This window comes from Hoplias malabaricus, chromosome 15, assembly GCF_029633855.1.
Source record: "Hoplias malabaricus isolate fHopMal1 chromosome 15, fHopMal1.hap1, whole genome shotgun sequence".
Lineage (NCBI taxonomy): Eukaryota > Metazoa > Chordata > Actinopteri > Characiformes > Erythrinidae > Hoplias > Hoplias malabaricus.
Genome location: NC_089814.1, coordinates 15,263,550 through 15,288,986, shown reverse-complemented (window position 1 = coordinate 15,288,986; position 25,437 = coordinate 15,263,550). Strand labels below are relative to the sequence as shown.

Here is a 25,437-nt window from a genome sequence, read left to right as displayed (position 1 = left end):
GTATTTCCTATGCTAACCCATCTGATTCATCAACTGACAAGAGCTTGAGGACTGAAAACACTGTGTTGTATAAGAAAGGACGTGCCCAGCTAATTATGTGGATTTATAGGTCTAGTTAACAAAGCAATGATGTTGTTTGTTGAAGATGATGCAATATAATGAGAAACTTACATCATCTCCTTTAGCAGCTTGTGACTGTTATGAACTTCCAGCCGAATACTTCTCCTAAAAATCAATGGTATTTATGTGGACATTTTTTTTCTGCAGTAACAGCTTCCAGTCTTCTGGAAAGGCTTTCAACTAAATAATGGATGTTTACTCTGAGGGTTTGATTGCATTCAGAAACAAAACATTAATATGTACTAATGTTGAAGGGTTTTGTGTAGACCACAAACATCATTACAACTCACCCCTGGCATTAGCCATAGTGAACAGCTAATTTGCAGCATGCTATTCTATACTTAGGTATACTTTTCTACAGAGATTATACAAGCTGTGAGTATGGTTTATAAAGTAGCTGTATTTAATGACCAGAATGAGTGACTACCAACTTGTTGGACCTGAATATTTTAATCATAATTAAACTCTTCAACGTTTATATGAAGAATATATTGAGTTAAAAGGCAGGCAAAATGGAAATTTAAAAGCTGGTATCAGGTTTTTTTCCCTTCCTAATTTAGCAGTTGCTACGAAACTGTAGCCAGATGCAGCAGATGAAGCCTGTTTAGAATCATTCTGATCAACAGATTTGGTATTTCCAATACATAAATAAATGTAATATGTGTAGGCCATTAGAAAACTGACAGGTAAACAAACCACTGAGGCAGTTGGGGCTGTAGTTACAACATATAATTACTCCACCATTTATGTAATACATTAATATACATTACTAAGCTTGCCTTACCATATGCTACAGTGTCAGTAATTGCTTAATGTAAAAAAGATAGAAGATAATAGGTGTAACTGATACTAGACCATTGAGGTTGTTGTAGCTACAGTATGCAAAATGCAATAAATCTGTTCCAAAAGAAATACAGATTTATGTAATTACATATACTACAGGATCACCTAATCATGATTGCTGGATCGTGTCAGCATTGTCAGTCACATTTGGGTACAACATGTACCTACAGTAGTAAAAGGACTGACTAGGCCCCAGTGTTGTAGCTGAGAGCTATATTTATTTAGCTTCAGTTGGATGGTTATTAAGTGCGAGCCCCACGACTTGGTGCGTTGTGTTTTCTCCATTAATTTTCATAAATGTGAAAGCGTTAATTAAACTGTTAAAATATATAACTGTTTATATATTATCGTGCATTAAAGAGAAAAAAGCGTGGTAATAGAATTTAATGAAAATATGTCTGACATGTCCCCTTTCTCATTTGCTGCCGCCGCTTAGACAACACCGCCATCTTACGGCCGGAAACTGGAAGAATCCTACAGTCATCTTCAGAAGATGGGCGCTCCTGTGTTGCCAAAAGGCTCTAGACAGCTGCTTATCCAACATTTCATATGAAATTAAGATTATTATGAGGTATTTGCACTGTTCTAGAAAGGATTACAGTAGATATGTGTTATTGTTGCAACACTAAATTACACCATTACTAGTCAGGTACTGATGTTGGGTGGTTAGTTCGGTATCACAAACCCAAACTTCACAACTAAAGGTAACAGATGCAGCTTCCTCACTCCTGCTGAAGGACTTGGTCTTAGGGGTTCGAGGCTCACAAGCAGCTGCTCCACAATGTCCTACATGCCATGCTATTCTGTAGAGATTATAGTTAGGATATTATGATGGGGTCTATAAACCTTTGGGCATAAAATCTATACATAGAGATGGATGTTATGAAGCCCTCTGACTGTAGTTCAAATTTGGCCTATTAAGTTTCAGCTGTAAGATATAGCAATGCAATGCTATGTATTCATAAGAATGATATACCAGTCAAAGTAGTAACACACTAGACAACATATGTTTTCCTTAATCTTAAACTGGCATTTTGTCCTACATATTTCAAAGCTATTAGCTAAGCTATTACAAGTATGATTTTTTTCTAGATTGAAATTTTAGAAATAAATGTTTTATTTTTCAAATGCCCCTGAATAAGTAATAATATCTGCTTCATTCCTGTTGAAATATCTTTCCAAGTCTATTTTAAAGAAAGCTAGTAGCACATAAGGTGTACATTTCTTTTAAACAGCAATATATTGTGTAAGATTTCTGTAAAAATATATACAATTAAAAAAGAGAAATAATATAAGTATATACGTATATACAGACTATCTAAATCCTTTTTAATATTATGATAATTATAACTCAAATTTTTTTTTTCAAAGACCAAAGCACATTTTGCCAAAATATATCCAAAATTGAAAGCTACGTTAACAGATAAATTCAGAATGTGGCAACAAGTCTATCTTGGATCTGATAGTACTCTACAACTCAGTGTCAATGACAAGGAGGAAAACTTGTTGGAAGCACCAGAAGCTACATTAATGCTAATAGTGCTCTCTTGTGGAGAGACCTCAACCTGCTAAATGTGAGTGAGTGAGTTATAAATCATGCCCACAAGGTTTTTCATATCTAAGAAAATTTGAAAATAACAATGCTGGACTTGGTTTGCAATTTTATTAAAATGTTAAATAAAAGAATGCATAGGCCCACAGCATTCTTACATTTCGTCTTCAAGAGAATGGCTTTAGACAGTGAGGACATCCAGTTGGAATATCAGATGTTGAATGTGCTACATGCTGCATGCACAGGCTTCCACATAAGCTTGAAGCAAACTCACGAAACTCTGCTGTATAACCAAAGACACTTCAATAAATATAAAAAATAAAATTCTGATTCACATATACAACATTGACAAACAGGTTCATTTATGTGCAGGTACTTAATGACAAATGCAACAAGCACTGAATAGATGAAACAGGCAGATGTGACTGTGAGAGATTTTTATGGCATTTTAAAGAGACATGTTGAGAAATGTTCTCATCAAAGGGCTCTGCATCTGAAATATGAGACAGGATTTGGCAATTTAAGCTCTAGTTGCAGGGAGCTAGTCAACAGTTCCACAGGGAGGAAGAGTGGGTGGCTTATAATGAAGCACCCGCATCAAAACAACCTTAATATATATGAAAAAGAGAACACATCTGTGATTCATAACATGAGGAGAAGGGCTTTATGGGACTCTTAATGAATAGATAAAACATTTATATGATGTTCTTATCAAGATCCAACAAGGATATCTGATTTTTCTGCCAACAGTAGACTCTCTTCTTCCTAAATATAACGTTCTGAGCCAAATACCACACATACCTTTATTCAATTTCCAGTCAAAACAGTAATTAATACATATGATACATTTTGTAGAGTAAGAAGGACAAAATGTGTAATTGATGTGAAGCACAATAGCACCCCTTTGTGGACCAGTCCCTAAATGTTAATTACTATGTGAAAAATAGTGCCCTCCCTCTATGGTGCAATTCCAAACCATGAGTGAGTGCGTATGTGAGCGAGTGAGTGAGTTAAAGGCCAGTTCCAAAAAGTGCCAAAGTGTCCAAGACTAAAATAATATCAAATATATCAGTATTTAAATGGAACCAGATGACTGAGAATATTAGAAGAGCCCCGACTTTAGACACTTTTAAATCAAGACTTAAAACATTCCTGTTTGAGCAGCTACAGCTCAGTCTAAAATACTCTGCACTTTTATTCAGTAACAGCACTTTAGTTCTTTTCTCTTACTCTATCGTTTTAAATTGATTTAATATTTTTTATTATGTTTTCTTTTACTCTTTTTATGGATTTCATTTTACTGCTATATTTAAATTGTTTTATTGGACTTTTATGATTTTTATTCTTGCTTTTAATTTACCTTTTTCTTCTGTAAAGCACTTTGAATTGCTTTTGTATGAAAGGTGCTCTATCAATAAACTTGAAAAACATACGTGTTGTTTTGGCTGGGAATTAATTATATGAATGTGTAGTCTCTGATTTTTGCACTACTCTGTATGTGAGCACAAGCCTGATGTTTAAAAATATTGAAATGTTCCCTTAAAGCAGAGTCTGCCAGAATATCCCACTTGAAATAAGTGCTTGGGAAATAATTGCTACAGATAAAAACACAAAATGTGTCCAAAGTTATAAGTCTATCTGTTGAAAATCAGCTATGAAAGACATGTGAACAAAAGCCCTGTTGTTTGTTAATATTTGTCAGTTTACTTAAATCATCTCGTTCTGAATTTGTCCTTAAAAGGAAATATTTATTTGAATATTGACTGCAGATGTTTTGCTTCACTGACACGGAGGTTTGCTGACTGATACACAATATCCATGTGACTCCGTATGAGAATAAAACCTTCATAGAATCTCAGACAAGGTACATTTACAGGAGAAACTGAAAACATCTTTTTAGAGAAGAGTTAATTAATTTTAATGGTGCAGGATTATTTTCTTTTGTAATTTTGACATTTAATGTATTTATATTACTTTATTCATAATGACCCATGAATTTCAAGATATGAGAAATTTGAAAATACAAGTTTTTTTTTCCAAATCCCAACATTAGAAATGAAAATCAAATTCATATTTCTGGAGATTTCCTGATGTACTATCTTAATTTGCAATGTTGCTGAACTGAAAAAGCCCTCCTTGTCATGGTAAACAAACTTCTATGACTACATTTGCACTGTGTGTTGGGAAGGCTACAAACAAGAAACGTAAAGCTTTCAATACAGTAAGAAAGACTAACAAGCTGATAAATGTTCAAAAGACTTGTGGGCATGTCTCCGCGCTGTGGAGTTGGGGTTTTAAACTGGAGATGTTAGAATACATCTGAGAGACTGAGAGTGTTTCCATGAGAAAGCGAAAATGGATTAGTCTCCAGGTTTTCTTTTCAGTCTTTGGAGAATGTACTGCCTCCTCTCGGCAAGGAGCTCCTGAATCCTTTTATTGTGTGTTTTCTCTCGGACGGGCACCTGCTTTCTGGGCATAAAGAGGTTCTCATTAACATCCACCACCTTGTAGGACACATCGATGGAGTTGTTTTCCTTTCTGTCCTCTGATCTGTGGAGACTTATTATCGCTGGTGGACTTGTTAAAAGAAGCCCAGACTGCGCTGCTGTCGTAACCTTTGTTGTAACTGCTGGGGTTGTTACTACTTTTTCAGAAACCATAAATTCGGGTCTAATCGTGGAGGGAACATACTGTGTGGTGGATGAAAGCTCCTCCAACCAAGATATCGACCCTGAGATGTCCTCAGTTGGGTCCACAATCCAGGGTTCGGATGTGTCCTCCTCTTCATATGAAGTGCTCGGACCTTCTGTTTCCTCCACAATGGAGCTAGGGGTGATGGGAAATGTAGTTCCTTTCCCCAGAGTGGTGGTGTATCTCCAAGGTGCAGAGGTGCTGGTAGGGGCTTGTCTGCTGAGTGATGGTCTGATGGTGGTGTAGTAGCCGGGCACTTGAGGAAGGGTGTAGGTCTGAGGGACAGTGCTGTTTGTCCAGGGTTTACTGGTCATGTTTAGGCCTGAGGTGTAGTTGACCTTGCTGCAGGACTTGCAGCACATCTGTCTGTAGCTTGGGTTGGAACAGTATTTACTCAACACCTCCATTCGGCAGATAACAGACTTATCTACTTTACAGCGTGACCCTAAAACACACACATAAACATGATTAGTTTCCCAGTTTCCCACATCCAGATTAAGATTAAACCTTCAATACTAAGCCTATTCAGTGGTGAGTCACTGCACAAGAAGCCCTTTCAATGGTGAATCATCACTCTGCATTACAATTAAGCAGGGATGCACTGATATGGAAACTCTGGACCAATACCAGTACCAGTGTTGTCTGTGTAAATTCTGTATATGTCCAAAATGCTGGAGACGCCCAGCTATTTTAAGCTGTACGCATTGCTGATATACTTTCGTTTAGTATCCTGATTAAAGCATGAATTGCAATGGAATGTTCTGGAGCAGCTAAAACATGAGCTTAAGATCACATGCTCAGTGCCAAGTGTCGGCTAAAAGAGTATAAAGCACCCAGCACTGGTGTGTGTTCTCTGGAGTTATTATGTAGATGACTGCATTCAGATCTTCACAGAAGTTTTCCAACATTTAATGTAAAGCCTTCCCAGAAGACTGGAGACTGTAAAGGGGAGCAACCTACCCCCACCGCCCCAAATTGATACCCTTGACTTTAGAAGAAACACTAGTCAGGGAGGTTACTACAAAAAATTGCACAGAGTGAATGCTAGGCAAACATTTTTCAAAATTTTTTTTAAGGTAAATATATACCAATATGACTCTGGTATTATTATGCATCCCTTAATTTCAGTCTAAGTCTAGTGTAATCTGTATCAAAACAAGCATAAATATATGAAAAAATAGCAGAAAGGCCAAAAGACAATGTGATACAAGAAAGGAAATAGACAAAAAAATGTTGAAAGGAAGATGACACAGCCAAAGAAATACCAAAGAATCAACTCCACATTTCATACAATATACACTGTCCACTCCAGAGGAGCACTTCAATCATCAGAGTCTAAGTGTTCAAATTACTCCACTTTTTATTTTGTAATCCTTGCAGACACAGCTGAGAGGGAGCCATTAAAATAAAACTCACTCCTTTGTCACATTTACACCATATATTTCACGACACATTATTATTATTATTATTATTATTATTATATTATTTATTTTTTTTAATCTTCATAATACAATATAAACGGTTTTTAAACATTATGTCATTCACAGTTTGGTAAACACTTTGGTTAAACCATCTTCTGCTTGAGACCGTTGTATCCATTGAAAAGCACAACACAACGGGTGGTTCTGAGAAATGTAAACAATGAAACGTCAGTGTAAGAGATGGGGGCAAGAAAGGAATGGAACTTCCCAAGATACATCTAAACACATGATAGGTGCTACACAACTGGGCCAGTATGCTTCAAGTCTCTCAGAAAAACAGCACTGATTCAGCATCAGCTCCTTATCACAGAATAGCAGAAGTTGGAAGAGGAATAATTAATTAATTCGTTGTAAACTCTTATCCAGTTCAGGGTCGAGGTGGGTTTGGAGCCTACCCGGAATCACTGGGTGCAAGTCGGGAACAAACCCTGGAGGGGGCGCCAGTCCTTTACAGTAAGACACACACTAACAATTTCACTCACACACTCACACCTATGGACACTTTTGACTCGCCAATCCACCTACCAACATGTGTTTTTGGACCGAGGGAGGAAACCGAAGCACCCAGAAGAAACCCACACAGACACAGGGAGAACACACCAAACTCCTCACAGACAGTCACCCAGAGTGGGGCTCAAACCCATAACCCCAGGACCCTGGAGCTGTGAGACTGCAACACTACCTGCTGCACCACAGTGCCGCCCTTAAGAGGAAAAAATATATATGTAATATATATTTTTATTATTATTATTATTATTATTATTATTATTATTATATAAATGTATTCACAAGCACCATTCATTGTTTGCAAGGATACTATACGAAAGGACAAAATCAGCATTAGCTTAAACCCAATCTCTTAAAAGAATGGGAAAACAATCAATGACAAATTTAACGTAGTATTGCGAAATTCAGATTGCAAAAAAGAAAAACAAACAGACAAAAAAAAATATATATATATATATATACCAAAAATGCAGACTCCATTCATCATACTTAATAAATTATTAACATTTAAAAATTACAATTGAAAAGAGAGGGGATTATCTTTCTCTTTGGCAGCCAGAAGCTGGGTGGAGCAGCTAGAGGAAAGGCTACTGTCTGAGGGGTTGTTGCCACTGGCTGACCTGAAACTGTCAATTACAGTTACCTGCTATTGTCTGTTACCACTGGATGATATATGTTGCCACTGAGCGGTCAGTGGCAACTGCCAATGTCTGAGTGACTGCTGCCACTCATCGACTGGCACCTGCCTCTGAATACATGGCTACTGCCACTAAATCGTCAGTGGCACTAGCCAGTTTTGAGTGTCAATAGTTTGTAGAAGCATCCAGTCAGTCATTCAATGCACCAGCTGCCAGTAAACCAGTGCCAGCTGTTACATGCAGCTGCCAATCATTCTCCGGTAGTTGTCCCTAACCAATCAATAGAAACAAGGTGAGAGTCAGCTGCCACTGCAATTGGCTGCTACTTCCTGCTACTGGCAGTTGCTGGATAAGACAATGAATACATACACAGATAAGTGCTAATTGGTTGCAAATTGAGCAAACATAACCAGTTACTACCCACCTCTGCCAGATAATGACATTCATTAGGCTGTGAAAGGAAGAAGCTGGTCCTAGATCAGTATTATCTGCCTGAGAAGTTGCATACATACAAGAAGTTTTCTGGCCAAAGTAAAACCAATGCCATTATAAGTGTGTAGTAGTGACAGTATACTAACACAAAGTGTGGAAAGACCTTTTTAAGGGGGGAAAGTAGTCACATGGTCATGGACCTCAGCCATGTGGCTAACACAGCACTAGCTATGAGGTGCTACTAAGATATTGACAATGGGCCATAAAACAGTCGTAAAGCTACATAGGTGATGCTTTTGTATTGCCAGGTGTAACTGTAAGTTGTGTGATGTGAAATCCATGGCCTGAGCCTTTTCACATTCGTGACCTTTCTTGCCCTGGGATAATGAATAGCAGCTAAATAAATAAATAAATACTCTTTTTGAAAATATCAACTCCAATACCCTGAATAAGCCTCGTCTCAGTCTTTAGAATCTTCTAGAGCAATATTACTCCCCAGGCTATGAAACATTGCCTGGTAAGTTCACAAAATATATAGACACTAAGTACAATATAGTTTTTTTCTGTTAATGGCATAAGATAAAAGTGGTAACAGTCATTAACATTATTGAATATATATATATATATATATATATATATTTATGATCATTGTGTAGTATATAAAAGATGAATGTGCCGTTCTTTAAAGAACTTTGCACATATTGCAGGGTGATAAAAGAAAGGTAAGGGGCTGATGACATGCAGCCAGTGATTCCTTTTAGCTGTAAACATCCATTTTGGTCTTGGTTCCAATCCCGTTTTTCTTCTAGCTGCCTCTATTTTTGTCTGCTCTCTTCTGTCCTGAAGAAATAGTGTCATTCATGTGTCTCAGAGATCCAGGATAAGGCAAAGTCTTGTCAATGATGAAAAGAGAAAAGAAAGAAACCATGTAGAAGCATGAGGTATTTGATCAGTGTACACAAATGTCCAACAGGGAGACTGGACTGTATGAAGGAATTCTGTATGGTCTTGTAGAATGGACCTCTCAGATACTGTTGCCTCAGCTCCAAACAGGCTTTCACCATTATTCAAGTAAATATGTACAAAAATACAGAATATAACAGTCAACAATGGCCTCCGGAGCCGTTTGTCTTCTTCTGGAATATAGTGTTTAGACTGATATATTGTAGGCTTATAATATAATACACGTTTTCAGCAGAAATGTCCCCTTCCTCTCAAAAATAAGGGACCCAAGACCTCCAAAAGCAATGACCATTGCTCCCTCTTACAGCTCACTTTAAGACATTTCTGTGGCTGTCAACCCAAAACATGGCACCTACATTTATCGCTGACCATTACCCCATTCATTCTGACTCTAAACAATCAGCTCCACCACCCCATTGCTCTGGTATCAAGCCAGATGGGGCTGCAAGAGAAGGAGAGGCAGATAAAAGCCCCCTAAATCCCCATCAGAAGGATCAAGAGAGGGGCAAGAGACAGAGAAGCAGCAGGGCTCCAGAAAGCGAGAGAAGGGTAGCAGTCAAGGCAGAGTATAGCACAGCCAGAGAGCCAGAGAGAGGGTCAGTGGCCACGTCAGATCGGCCAGACAGGGCAAGCAGAACACAGCTGGTTGGCAGCTGGACAGAGGACGAGTACTTGAGGAGATCTTGGGGGCTGGGAACTCGGGGTCCGCCCTGGACAGCCACTGGATCAGGAAGTTCCCCTTGTCACCTGTAGGAGAAGAGCACAGTGATTGGAATGAGGGATTATTATATATTAACAGAGACTGGTGAAGGATTACACATAAAAGATGGGATTATTAGAGTATAGAGTTATTTTTATAATTTAGTTGTTAAATGTAATTGCAGAGTTATGCAAGCCCATGCTTATGTAATTAACACCCTTACAAAATGACTTATATACACAGATCAGCCAAAACATGAAAATTACCTCCTTATTTCTACACTCTCTGTACATTAAATAAGGTCCACTGACCATACAGATGCATTTTGTAGTTCTATATTTACAGGTTGTAGTCCATTTGTTGCTCTGCATACTTTATTAGGCATCCTATTCTTCAAAATTCAGAATGTGAATGAATTTACACAATTATGCACACAATGGATAGATGTATGTATGGATGGATAGATAGATTAAGGTATATACATAATTCACATGAAAAATGAATATGGCTTATTTAATACGGTTTATTTTATCATTACAATAAAAGCTAATATGTCCAAATTGGCCAATATGCAATCTTGCTTCCTAAATGCTGATACGTCTGTCTCCACCTGCATATGGACTGTGTTGTATTAATGTCAGCAGGATGAGTTATATGGTCGTAAATGAAAAAATACCAGTTGAGTGAGACTCACCAGAACAGGGCATTAACAGACATTTCCTGATGATCTCAGGCTTGGTGTCTAGACAGGCCCCAATACTGTTATCAGGAGTGCTGCACATAACCTGGCGCTCCTGAGTTCCATTTCCACAGGTCACAGAGCACTGAATCCATAAAAACAAACAAACAAACAAACAAAAAAAACACAGTTCATCAGATCAACGTGTTTTGGGATAGCATCTACCCAGCAAAAGTTGGAGCATACTTCGTTAAACAGACACTGTTGAATATAAGTACGCATATTTGAACAAAGAAAGCATACATCTTTACATTTTAATTGCATTTTTGAATGCAATTTTAAACTTAACAAAATTTGTTTGGTTAACTGTTTTTTGGTTAACTGTTGCACATCACTCTCCTATTAAAAACATGTATATCCATACTTGTGGAGTTTTAGTGTTGTACATTATTTGAATACCGCAGGTGTCCTTTTTGTGAACATTTCTTGATGAATGGACCAATAGAAATGTTCCAATATTACCTGGAATAAAATCTTTTTCACATTGACTTCCACTGAAATTTGAAAAACTTTTATACCTTTCCTGTAAAGTTACTATTTCGGGAGGTACATGTTTTTCATTGTACAGCGACGAAATATAAACTGGCGAGAATGTATTGCAAAAGTTGACAAAGCTGACACACTGACCTGAGACCAGGGTCCAGTCTTCCAGTGGGCAGGACAGGGGAGTTTGTTGCAGGATCGGCGGTGCTCAGGCCGGTCATCATTGCAGTATTTGGAGTTAATGGATTTTTGAGTGCCATCCTGCTGAGGCTGCACACACCGCACTGGACGAGTCTGAGTCCCATTCTTACCACATGATTTACTGCACTCCTCCCAGTCTCCTGTTACCCAGCTGCAAAACACACACATAGAGTTGTGTCTCTGTAAACTGACTAAGGGAGCATAAACTCATTCAAAGAATAAAACACAATATACAATGTATTAATCACATTAATAAATATATTTGCTACTTCTGGGTGGTAAAATGATGCCGTGCCCTTTATACTGGGAAACACAGTAATTACTTTTTATTCTTTTGGTTAAAACGCTGCCTCACACAGTTCCCTCTGGTTTGAGATATGAGTCTTAGTTCTAGGTTTCCAAATTGGTCCTGGCTACAGCTGAATGCTTACACTGGCTCGGAGCACTGTTTCTGGTTGCAGGATCGGCTGATGGGACGAGGTTTGGTGATGTTGGAGCAAAGAGTGCGGTGTACCATCTTACTATCTGACTTCCTGCGGCAGCCGAACCGCGTGTACTGCTTCCCTGCAAAATAAAATAACAAACAAAAAAAAAGCACCACCACATGAGCTGTGGTCAACCACTGGTCAGGACCACTCAGGGCACACAGGCATGATCTGAGTTTAAACATACCTCCACCACACGGCTTGGAGCAGTGTGACCATTTTTTAAGAGCCCACTCAAAGTATACTGTGTCGTCCTGAGGCAAGCTGTTCTCCATAGATGACAGTGGGTCCTCTGGTAGGATGTACTTGTAGGACAGTGTCACTTTGGAGGTGCTGTGAGACTGGACCTGTAGACAGTGTTCCAATGTCAAACCAATGTTTATTGCAAAACTGTAACAAGTGCTGGGAACTAAAATATTGTCAGAGTGGTACATGTTCTGGCTCATTTGTGTAACAGGAGCTGTTTATTTTACAGTTTACTTCCAATTTCCAATGTGTTCCCACTGTATAATCTGTGAGGGAACAGTAAATAATTGCTCCAATATATAAAAAAATAACCTATCAATGGAAGATACAGTGTAGAATATCCGGTAATTTACAGTTAACTTCCTGGCAGATATGCAGTATAGCACTGTCAAAATGTAAAATTATACTGTACTTTCAATTTACAAAAATTCCCTGTAATTCTACAGTTCTATAAGGAAAAAGTATTCATTCATAACCTGAGGTTATTTTTTTGTTATGCTTGTGGCCATGTTAAATTAACTGATACAGTTCTATGTCCTGTGGAATAATATAGGTGGTCATTGTTGTACTACATCTAGGACTGGGGTTCCCAAACTAGAATTCCAAGGGTGTAACTCCCCTTAATTTTATCCTTCCTTTTGTTTGATTCCTTCATTCCATAATTTCTTTCTTCTTCTGCTTCTTATTGTTCAGTGTCACTTCGTACATAACCTACCAATCAGTTCCTCAAGGCAGGAACACACCCTGCACAGGGCGGCGGTGCAACATAGGTCATCTTTATTAATTTGTTTGTACAAAATAAAAAATACTTGTATGTCGTCATGTTCTACTTGCTCTAAAACGTACAGTTCAACTCAGGAAGGGGTTGGTAATTAGTTCATGATTTTCCTCAGCTGTGCTTGAAGCAAGGGATTCTCTAAAATATTTAGGGCAAGTGGTACTTCAGGATCAGGATTTAGACCACTGTACTAGACCATTCAGTACTCGTCTAGTTCAGAGAACATTGCTTTGGTTGTTGTTTGCTACTCGTCTTGCACATACGTTAATGACATCATCAGTGTCTTCACCCAGAATCATTGGGTGCAAGGCAAGAAAACACCCTGGAACAACAAGTCCATCACAGGGCATTACGCACTCACACCTGTGAACAATTATGCATACCCATCTACTGTCCATTGAGTGTTTTGGACTGTGGAAGGAAACCGGAACACCCAGAGGAAACCCACATAAACGTTATTAAAAGTCCTACATGTTTGTTTGTTTTTTTTTCAGGCCTGTACCCAGCTGAATTACATACCGTACCCTGCAAGTAAAAAAAATCAAGAGATTCAAAGTTGATTCTCCAAACATTCCTGGAGAATAATTACATTTAACAAAAAACTCTGACCCAGATAAGAATGATAATAATTCTTAGCCTCAGATGAGAAATAGATTTTATCTTTTTGTTCTGTAGCAGATATATGAGCTTTGTTATCTCAGCAGTTCTGAGGTCAATGTGAGACTTCACTGAGATCTCCACAAAAATGTGGTGAAGGTGTGAGGGATGCCTGAGCTCTTTTTCTCAGGAGAAACATCTGAGCAGCACACTCTGAACTAGCTCCTTAACCTCTGCTTTACAAGCATGAAACAGCCAAAAACAGTTTTATAACACAAGTTATAAAACGCATCAGTTATAAAAGTGCTAAAAGTGATGACTCCTGAGCCTTTCTGTTTCCAGCTCCATCCTATCATTATTTCTTGTTAATACAGAATAAAAGAGCCACCCACAGTCAAACTGTTCTGATTCATTAATGATGTCCAGGTAAGAAAATAAGAAATGTTTCCATCTGGACGGTGATGTGCTGGTTTTCATTACCATGATGAGGACTCCATATCTCAGAGGGCCTGTGGTCTGGAGCGTCTCCATGTCATCATCGTTGCTGTACTCCCACAGTACGCCATTCTCGATCACTGATCTGGACTCAGGGAAGTCGCCCTCGTCGTTCAGGAACAGGTGGTCTGTGGCCTGGTTCTTTACCGCTAGTGGGAAATATGTTAACATTAGATTAATCACAGCTCACACAACATACCACACCATCTGAAGCAATACCGCTAAGAGAAATATAGATCAGTCACAAAAAGATAAGTCATACTGGGATGGGGTTTGTTTTAAATAGGAAGGTGGGGTATAACATAAATCCAAACACAGAAATATTTATGATGGATTCACCCTGGATGGGAAATCTTGCTGCAAATAACAAAGATGGGAGAGGCTCTTGATTTATGCATTGCTGTGACACCAAAGAACACGTGTAATACATAGTTTTCGCTGCTTCCAAGAAGAAAATTTGGTGTCAGCCAGAGGAAAATCAAACACCAAACTGTAGGCCCTGAAAATGTAGAGCTGTTTTCAGAAACAGACACACGGTGAAATGAAATGTGCAATTATTTGTCGCTGTACAGTGTACAATGAAATGTGTTTTCCGCATTTAACCCACCTGTGGCAGTGCACACACACACACACACACACACACATACACACACACACACACCCTAGTGCACTAGGGGCTGTGAACACACACCCAGAGCGGTGGGCAGCCATCCCTGGCGTTAGGGGAAGTTGTGGGTTTGGTGCCTTGCTCAAGGGCACATCAGTCGTGGATTGATGAAGGAGGACATTACTGTTCCCTCACTCCCACCGCACCCAGATTTCCTGCTGGTCGTGGGAATCAAACCAACAACCTTTCAGTCCTAAGCCCACTTCTCTAACATTTAGGCCACACCTGCCGATGGTGCATGTGTGGGAAGCCATATTTCAAAAATTTGGCCAAAAAAGTAAATAACTTGTCTGATTGTGCTGTACATCACATCACCTCCAGCGCATCAGTTCTTGAGAATACAGAATAGAACGGAATATTCACCCACATGTCAATTCACATAGGGTTAATGTAACCTGGGAATTTTTTAACAGCTTGTTTACTCTTTTCAGAAATGGGAGTGCACACACTGAAGACATGCCTGAAACTGTCTACTGGGAGGATATAAAAAATCACAGAGGGACTTCAGTAATAATTAAACTACCCCATTTCCATGGGTGAAGTAATTCCTAACAGAAGAGTAATTGGAAAAGGCAATTGAAAAATGGCAGGCTACATGTTAAAATCATGTATTTATGCTATAGCTTACTACACAATAACTAACCTAAAGCTGAAGTGGCTTGGGTTGTTTAGCTGAGCTTTTGTAAGGACTTGACCAGAGTTGTGCCCCTAAAAGCCTGTGTCACATTGGAGAAAAACATGAAAAACCTATTTTGCAGAGGATAAAACAGACTATTTACACACATGTCTGTTTCTTCATGCTCCAGTACCTGCAGAAGATTGATTCCAGGATTCCCCCCCAAAAGTCTAAATCTATACATACAGTGGCATATATCGCATTTGACTGATCTCAAGACCATTGACCAATACGTCTCAGTGTGTTTTAACCCTGTGAGATGGGCTTTGTTTGTGCTAGTATGATTTTGAAAGCTTGAATTGCTCTTTGAGCACATGCAAAATTAAAGAACACCGAAGTATCAGATTAACTTTACATTTGTGGGTTTTGAGACTAATTAAATGGCATATACATTTTCTGAATTTTTTTTATTTAATTTTTAATTTTTAATTAAGGTTGGTTGCATCCACCAATGTGGAACCACCAGATATAGATGATCAGATGCAATTAATAAATGCAAGGATGTTGTCTATGGCTGGGATTATAGCAGATAAAATGTGAGAATTTTCTGTCAATATTATTGGACTAAAATGTAATTTTAGTTAATTACATTACCCCAGCTCCTCATGTAAAAATAACCCCATCTGAATAAGCGTCTAGTGAAGCTGTTACTGGTGAGTATGGAGTAATGGAGATAAATCAACTCGTTGGGAAGCGCTACATCCCTGAGCTTTCGGTGAGCTGGAACCTTCGCCTAAAACTCTCACTGCCAAGAAGAGCCCAAATTGCTCCATCAATAACAAGCAGTCGGAGGCCAAACACTCACACGCTTGAGTTATGAGCAGTGGGTTTTATTTATTTATTTATTTATTTATTTATTGAGTAAAGATTTATACAGGCATTCATTCAGATGTAGGTCCTTACCCAAAATGTGAGGGGTTCCTTTAAACTCCCGGATCATAACATGCCTCGCTCCTCTGGGAATTTCCAGCATCTTCAGGAAACCTGAGGGTTTATATTAGACAGTGATTAAGAAGCTGCATCTAAAAGGAAAACACGAAGAGTGCTTTGCGGTACCAAACTTGTGCATGCACTGGAAAGCCTACTCGTAGCTTTCCAGAAACAGATCCAGCCAAGAATTGGAATTATACTGCAATCTGTGGTGTGCTACTGAAAAACTTTTCATTTCTCTCAGCATTCAATTGTGTGTATCTAGGAAATTAGTCTAATGGTCATTTAATTGGGATTAGTTAGCCCCAATTACAGTTAGAATTCTCCTATATTCCAGCACCCTTTGAGCACACAGATAGGTATTGCTGACCAAAACAAATATATGTGTACAGATGGGAATCACAAGCCAGATCAGGATGTAGCAGTTTAGAAGTTAAATGAATGAATATATGAATGGACTTCTACACATGCTAATTCAAAAACATAAATACAGTGAAATGCAAGGCAAGTTTATTTATAGAGCACCTTTCATACACAAGGGCAAATGAAAGTGCTTTACAGGGTGAAAAGAAATGATAAAAAGCATTCAAATTAGGAGCAAGTTTTAAAAAAACATAAAAGACATTTAAAACAATAATCATAGTGCAATCAAACATACATAAAATACATTTAGATTAATAAAATATTACTAAAATTATTTTAGCACAGCAATCAGAATCATGTAAATATTAGACTCTTCCACGTGCTACAATTGCATGGCACAGTCATCTAAGCACTGGCTCTAGTATTGGGAGATGAAGAGTGGCCCTCTCACTTCCCAATCCATCCTTTATGTTTTTAAAACATACGTTTAGCATGTGTTCATGCATCATGTGGGTGACACTATAGAAAAGGCCTGTAAAAATGGAATAAGACAGATCACCTGGTTTCTTGGCGCTCCTGGTGAAGTTTCCTTTGACGATCTTGCAGGTGGAATTGTTTCCTCCACAGACGCCACACTTATCATCCTCCTGTTCAGACGCTACTACCTTATCACAGCCAACTTTCTACACAGACATCAGTGGAACGGAGGTCACACATACAGACATTTAAAACATCTTCATACTGTCCTAGGATCAGTTAGTTTGTATTGCACAAGTGCATTTGTAGACTTTGCAATGGTTCAAGGTCGTGCCAAACTCCTCAGTGATGTTTTGTATCTGTGCACATCACTAATAACTCCTACAACCTTTGGAAGGCCCAGATTATCACCTCTGATAAACAAGACGGGTACACATTGTAGGGGGTGCCAGTCTTTCTCAGGGTGACACATACTCATACATCCACTCACACATATGGACAATCTACCTACCAACTGGAGCACATGGAGGAAACCTACATGGACATGGGGAGAACACACCAAACTCCTCACAGACAGTCACCCAGAACGGGCCTCAAACCCAAAACCCCAGGGCCCTGGAGCTCTGTGACAGTGACACTGCCTGTTGTGCCACCATTTAATAAATTAATTTAACTTGAAGTTTATTTTAATAGTTCTGCCATTGATAACCTTTCAAATACAGTTAAGTGTAGTTTTGACCTGTCAGTGCAGAAAGTATAACTTTGCATCTAGCTATATTTCTATATAATTACTGGTGTAATAACATAATTTTATTTGCATACCAAAAAAACAGCAATTACCCTTGGTTTCCAGGGATTAATCTATCTGGCACATCTTAAGAAATTTTGACTTGGGAGTTTTATACTGTTATGGCCCCACCTGTGGACGTTGCTTGGCTACAGTGTATTCCACACCCAGAACAGATTGAACAACACATTCCTGTCTTTAACAATGAACCGTTCAACTTTAATTCAGACTAAGATCATGTTTTTATATTTTTTTCTACAGCTGTACAGATATCCCAGTGTATGATATGTTCTATTATTCATGTTTATTTCTGCAGATGCTGATCCATAGACTTTTTTGTTTTTGCTTGTGGTAAAATGACCTTGAATATTCTCCTATTTACAACATACTTTCATATGTCTAAAGCACTGTTTACAGTCCAGTGCACACACTGCATGTCCAAACCCGTTATACACACCTCTATTTTAAAGTTACACACATTGTGGACACAGATTTCCTACAGTGGAAATAATATGTACGATCTCATCTGTAAAGCATGACTTGAAACTGCTCTGAAGCAGATGCATATGAGCCTAAGGTAACAATGCCCAATGGCAAGTGTCAGATAGAGAGGAGTAAATTCCTTTCAGCACAGGGTTATGGAGCCATTGAATCCCATTCTTTGGAGTGAAAGAGCTTACTTTTTTCACTTTGATTTCAAACTACCTGATCTCGCTAATGCTCTCGTGGCTGAATGTCAACAGATTCAAATGGTCCAACATCCCATTTACAGACTTCTCAGAAGAGTACAACTGTTATTGATATTTCCTTTGGGATCTGCAATTCCCTTCCTGATGAATAAAGTGAGACCTTATCTTACATCTACAAAGATATAAAAATAACTCCATATTAATAGCCTTTAGAAAAAATGTCCACCAATGTTTGCATGTACAGTGCTCTATACAGTGTGTTATTTGTGTGATTGGTCTATGCCAGTTTGACCCAGCTATCTTTCATAAGGGCCATGTTAACAGAAGGCAAACAGCCTCACCATTCACGAGTCAATCTGGAGCCAGTCTGCACTCGATGCCCATTTGTACAAATAAATGTGAAGCTTGGCATGGCTGGACGGAAAAGACGCATCCTCATAAAAGCAACAGAAAAAAGAGAACTGGAGAGAGAGCCAGGGAGCAAAGCCCAAGATCGCCAGCTGAGCTTTATCCAATCATACTTGACATTATTGGTTTGATTGGATAAAGGAATGGTCCAGCGAAAAATCTCATTTACACAATTTTCCCTTCACCCCAAATGTGTTCTATCAGCCAAGACATGATTTGTGTCCAACGTTCCCTAAAAGGCAAAGAAAGCCTTTACAGCTTATTATAATTTTGGATGACTTTACAGCTTTAGTAAATTTAGACGTTTGAACATTGTTGTGAGGGTTTTATGGAACATATAGAACATAATCACAGAACAGATACTGATGTTGGGTGATTAGCTCTAGATCATAGTCAAGTCAAAATATAAAAAAGAACACTCCATCACTCCAGAGAACCGTTCCACTTTTACACACCCCAATGCAGGGGGGAATTTGTAGCATCCCATTTTGCTCTTCTGTTGAGGTTATACACACTGTGTGTGCACGACTCTTTCTGGGGTGTTCACAGTTATTAGGACTTAAATTGTATCTCAGACACCAGATGTGATAATGTTAAGAAAATTAGCAAGAATTCCACTGACAGACCCTATGTGTGTTTCATGCATGTAATGTACCCTACCTCACACTCTCCGCGCACACACACACTGTGAGAATCCTTATAGGAGCAGTGTGTGCCATCATGCACCATCCTCTTCATGGACACCACATCCCCCGTCTCTTTAGACTGGCAGTACAGCTGGCATCTCTCCTCAGCTACGAGCGCCCACACAAACACACACAGGAGAAAGGGCTTTGAACATGCTGCAGTGTAGTCTACTGTAACCCAGTGGACAAGTCATCACTGTTAATACTGAGACACAATGTTATTTATAGATTCACAAGTTTTTTGAATCCAGTGACATATAAACAGTTTATTCCAGTGATATGACACTGTACTGGCATATGAGTGATATGCACTTGATCCATATATAACACTGTAATAAGCCATCTAATTTCCAACAAATTCAATGTAAAAGGCAGAAGCCTTTAAAGAGTGCAGTATATCAATTCTATACATTATACTGAAAGAGAGCTGAAAGTCACTGATTAGCCATTTTTCCTCTGCGTTTGAACACATTTTGAAGGAACTAACCCCTGCATAAAGGTAACATTTCACAACAACACCTCTTTTTAAGATGCTTTCACATGTACGATTTGGCCCATATCAAGGTCATGGTCAAGGTTCTAATCTTGTGGCAATCTGTGATTTTTTTTACAAATAAAGTTAACACACATGAGAATTACTGCTTGTAATAAAGACTACCAATATCCATAAAAACACAATAGATCCATATATTTGGGAATGATAATGAGAATGATTCATACCAGAGTTAGAAATAAAACAAATTACTACCACTTTAGCTTAAGGATGCTTATGCCAACACAATGTTATTTACTGCATAAAACATTATGCAATCTTGTAATAATTACTGGCATTAGCCGGTCCTAAATACTTAAATACTGGGTTGTAAATATGTTTTTTTTTACCTTGTGCATGTGTTCTAAAATCCCTATGCGGATAGCCTTCAAATTAAGAGCCAACAATTTCTAAATCAAGCACTAGGATTTTTTTTATGATCTGCATTTGATGTAAATAATAAATTGAATTTACATTCAAATTACATTCTATTTACAGGAAACACCCATTCTCATTCACACTTCATTTCCATCAAATTCAGATAATATCCAATTATTTACAAACTCAGTAGTGCTATTTACTGTAAACAGAATGTAATTTGAATGTAAATATATGCATACTTAATTAAGCAGCAGTGGACACTATTTTGTTTATTTTTTAATTAAAATCAAACAACGAATTGGGGCGGCATGGTGGCGCAGCAGGTAGTGTTGCAGTCACATAGCTCCAGGGACCTGGAGGTTGTGGGTTCGATTCCCGCTCTGGGTGACTGTCTGTGAGGAGTTGGTGTGTTCTCCCTGTGTCCGCGTGGGTTTCCTCCGGGTGCTCCGGTTTCCTCCCACAGTCCAAAAACACACGCTGGTAGGTGGATTGGCGACTCAAAAGTGTCCGTAGGTGTGAGAGAATGTGTGTGTCTGCGTTGCCCTGTGAAGGACTGGCGCCCCCTCCAGGGTGTAATCCCACCTTGCGCCCAATGATTCCAGGTAGCCTCTGGACCCACTGCGACTCTGAATTGGATAAGCGGTTACAGATAATGAATGAATGAATGAAACAACGAATTGACAGAAGGACAACGATGTGATATATGGGAGTGAGAATTTGAAACAAACTGAAAATAAGTGTTTCCTGAGTTATTATATTAGTGTTATCAAATTAGCCTCATCTCTGTGTTGTCTACTGAGATGAAATTAGAGTCTGAATGGGACCCGAATACACCATACCATAGGTCAACTAGGTGAAAAAAACCTCTTGTGTAACACAATTTTAATACAATCACCACAAAAACATGACCTCTAACCCGATTTCCAGCAGTTTTCAGAGGGAGTGAAAGAGTGTAAGCTTTCCGAGGGATAATTGAATTCCATCTAATGTAAGAGCAATGTGGTTGTGGTGGAAAATTGGAGATGTCATTGCGACCAAATTAAATTTCCATGTGTCTGGGCTCCAAAACACTGCAGCCTAGCATTTGGTACCATTCAGCTAATGTTTCTCCATTCTCAAAGCTGGAGCCTAATGTTTGTCCAACGTTTTTTTCCAACATTTCTCACAGGAGCACCACAATTCTGCTTCTGTCCAATCAATCCTCTCACAAACTGGATTCACACTGACTCCACCAAATCAAATGATTATTGAAGTAATTACAGCATGCTCAGGAGGGCCAGAAAAAGCCAAGTACACATGGTGTCCATTCTAGCTGTTTGAAGTGCATGAATAGCCAAAAGCTATGTTTTTCCAGCCAGAAAATTCCCACTCTTTATTCCTCTTCTGAGATTCAGCTGCCACAGCTTTCGCCATTTCCCGCATTATGTAAAAAAAAGAAGAAGAAGAAAAAAAAGGGTTCCAGTTGTAAACACTTGTCTAAACTCAAGTTTTGCTTTAACTTTCCCCTATGAATGTGGTTTGTCCCATACCTAATCTTTTCAGTAATATCTGAGAAGCTCACAATGTGTGCATTAGTCATGTGTTTCAGCCAGACAGCTCCCGCTCTTCCAAAGCTTTTACCATTGCCTGTATTTTGTGATAAAACTATGATGACCAGATGTAAAGAAAGCTCTGGTGGATTATTGGGTCTTGTAATGTTGTTAGGGCTTCTGCTTTTAATCTTTTTTCTTCCTTATTCACGTGGAAAAATTTCCTCTTGAGGAATTCAGCTTCCATTGCTTTTGCAACTGCTCATATTATGTAACAAAAAGCAGTTATGACGGTTGGACGTAAAACTCACTGAAGGCAGAAGGGAGCAAAAGTACCATGCCAGAATTCAAATAAAAAAAAAAGCACCCTGAGTTTGGAAATACCAGCTCTTGTCTGTGCCCCATAAACCACACACCTGACACTCTTCTAAACGTCTAGACTGAAAACATATTCTCCAGAAAGGCCTTAAAAAGTGTCCTAATCTGAAATGCTCCATGTGGCCTATTCTCATGGCACACAGAGGTCATCAGGAGTGACTCGGCTTATCTCGTACAATAAAAATATAATGCTGTATATACAGAGATGTATCAACACCCAACGTTCTACCTTATGCTCCCTACTCTGGAACTGTCACAGTTCCAGTTCTGTGCAAACGTTAGAGACCACACATCATTTACACCGTCATGATATCCAGTGACCTTCAGTCAGATTACATTATTATGATGTAGTGTGTTCAGATTTTTTTTATATAGTTATAGTTTATGTTTCAATATAGTTTCATGTTCTGTGTTTTCATAATTTAACTGCAATAATGTACTATTTCATGTACTCTAATTGTTTAAGAGGGAGCCAGAGACCTCCTAGAAACAGAATCTTCAAAAATCTCTCGTTTTATGTAGGTATTTATTCATTCATTCATTCATTCATTATCTGTAACCGCTTATCCAGGTCAGGTTTGCGGTTAGGTATTTATTTATTTATTTATTTATTTTTAATTGGTTAATCGTGGGGGCGGCACGGTGGTACAGCAGGTAGTGTTGCAGTCACACACAGCCTGGAGGTTGTGGGTTCGATTCCCGCTCTGTCTGTGAGGAGTTGGTGTGTTCTCCCCGTGTCCTCGTGGGTTTCCTCCGAGTGCTCCGGTTTCCTCCCACAGTCCAAAAACACACGTTGTAGGTGGATTGGTGACTCAAAAGTGTGTGAGTGAATGTATGTGTGTCTGTGTTGCCCTGTGAAGGACTGGCGCCCCCTCCAGGGTGTATTCCCGCCTTGCGCCCAATGATTCCAGGTAGGCTCTGGACCCACTGCGACCCTGAATTGGATAAGGGTTACAGATAATGAATGAATGAATGGTTAATCGTGATCAGGGAAAAAAGAAATTAAGAGAAATGAGGGATTTTTCTCTTCCAGAGCAGTTGAGGTTCTGGAGATGTACATGACAGTATGCATCCAAGCGTCTTTATACTTCAGAGATATTTAAGAAGTGTAAAACAGTCTTTAAAAAATAAATTAAATCAGTGATCTTACATTAACTTTGCCATTTCTTATAAAAACTTTAACTAACCATCACTGACATATCTCCTAAAAATTAAATAAATAGGAACTGTGGCAGAGACCTACATTACATTTGTGACTTAATAGGCAGCTATTGATTGTGTATTACTTTACAATGTGTAACTTCACTCATGTCAGATAATGTTAGAATTTTATTAGTAATAACTCACGGTCAGGGTGCTCATAGGGCAGCCAATGGTGCTTGGCCCCTTCATGCTCAAAGTGGGGGTCCCATATCTTGCACTGCTCCTCTCTGAAGTCTGCCAGGGCCTTGGCACACTCCTCAGTGTTACACAGCTGGAACTCATAATTGTTTCCGTAGCAGGTGCGACCACCATTGGCTGGACTGAAAGAGTCAACAGATAGGTTAATACAGAGCAAAGAAGAGTCTATGTAGGTGTAGCTAACTAGGACTTTGAACAACAACTGCTCTGTCATTATTCTTACTCACAGTTTAACACCCAGGGCATAGTAACATGTCACATTATAGTCACACAATGTGAGAATGGTGGAATTTTCCAGACGACTGGGAATATTTGGCAACAGCTCAGTTTGTAAAACACGTACAACTCTGTGTCAGTTTCCTAAACCCACGTGAACTCCAGTCACACAACAGAGGACAGTGTAGAGTGTAGTCTAGAGTGGCAGAATGAACTAAGACTCACATGGGGTTGTCACACTGGCGAGTGCGGAAGCGGACCCCTCCGCCACACGTACGCGAGCAGGAGCCAAACTTAGTCCACTGCCCCCAGTGACCATCCTGTCTCAAAATGTCTGACGTCAGCTTGATACAATGACCCTTGAAACAGTGCTGCAGGAGACACAGAGAGAGAGAGACGTACAGTTGTATATACTCTTGTTTTGGGTTTACACATTATATACTGCCAGTGACCACTTAGAATGACCGTCATAAGTTTGGGAACATGCTGCCTCCATTAAGACATTTTAAGTGTTTGTCATTGTTAATTCTTGGTTAAGTTGTAAAGAAAACCTGCAAATATTGAAAAAGTGTCAATTGCACTTTTTCCTACTGCTTTCCACTGCGGCATGGGTTTGCTTTCCATGTGTAATTATGAAAACTAAACTATCTATTGGCTGCACACCAATTAGAGGTCTGAGCAGGACTGATATGTTAATCTAGATTTCGTCCCGCACCCGCCTGCTCCTGCCAAAAATCAGCAACATCTGTCCTGCTCCCGCACCCAGCTTAGACATTGACGGCTGCTCCCACTCACACAGTCCTGAATACTTCTAAAAAAAAATAGTTCATAGTACAGCTGTGTACCTCTAAAGGGACTGAAAAAACATCACAGAATGTTGCCGTGCTCCTGCAGTCACTGCACTGGTTAACCGCCAACTCGAATGACAATTAAATTTTGTCCTGTGCCACAATATAGTGTGACCCGCAACCTCTAACCCCAATGACAACAGGATCAGTTTGTGTCTACTCATTCCTGATTCACTAAATGCAATGCAGTGGCCACATTCATTTGCATGAAATTAAACTTCTTTGCCGGGATGCGGAGACCACCACAATCCATAATGCCCTGTGTGATGGTGTAAAACTCTCCAGTGAAATTAAAAGAATGCCCAAGAAAAAGTGCAAGTGGACACATAAAATCACCTTTTTTAAAAAACATATTTCAACATTAATGATAATATATTTTAATGTAATATTACCATGTGTAGGGCTGGCATTCAAACCAGAATGCATAAAGTGCAATGAAGGAGACGTCATTTCACCTGACCTTATTAAATGTTCATGATGTTGAATGCCAACAAATCGTAACAGAAAATTATTCCAGG

The 25,437-nt window shown here is 39.0% G+C and overlaps 1 protein-coding gene across 1 annotated transcript in view; it reads right to left on the bottom strand.

The window, feature by feature from the left end:
• Nucleotides 1-2,513: 2,513 nt before the first annotated feature.
• The window catches only part of adamts2a (ADAM metallopeptidase with thrombospondin type 1 motif, 2a), an 89,255-nt gene continuing 66,331 nt past the window's right edge, over nucleotides 2,514-25,437 (bottom strand). The window contains exons 11-22 of the mRNA XM_066645912.1: nucleotides 24,297-24,442; nucleotides 23,802-23,977; nucleotides 19,609-19,742; nucleotides 17,147-17,270; nucleotides 16,198-16,278; nucleotides 13,937-14,100; nucleotides 12,023-12,182; nucleotides 11,782-11,914; nucleotides 11,294-11,501; nucleotides 10,622-10,751; nucleotides 9,900-9,974; nucleotides 2,514-5,651 (exon numbers count right to left, since the gene is read on the bottom strand). Coding sequence (XP_066502009.1) covers nucleotides 4,876-5,651; nucleotides 9,900-9,974; nucleotides 10,622-10,751; nucleotides 11,294-11,501; nucleotides 11,782-11,914; nucleotides 12,023-12,182; nucleotides 13,937-14,100; nucleotides 16,198-16,278; nucleotides 17,147-17,270; nucleotides 19,609-19,742; nucleotides 23,802-23,977; nucleotides 24,297-24,442 — 2,307 coding nt within the window. The 3' untranslated portion in view covers nucleotides 2,514-4,875. The remainder of the gene's footprint in view (nucleotides 5,652-9,899; nucleotides 9,975-10,621; nucleotides 10,752-11,293; nucleotides 11,502-11,781; nucleotides 11,915-12,022; nucleotides 12,183-13,936; nucleotides 14,101-16,197; nucleotides 16,279-17,146; nucleotides 17,271-19,608; nucleotides 19,743-23,801; nucleotides 23,978-24,296; nucleotides 24,443-25,437) is intronic.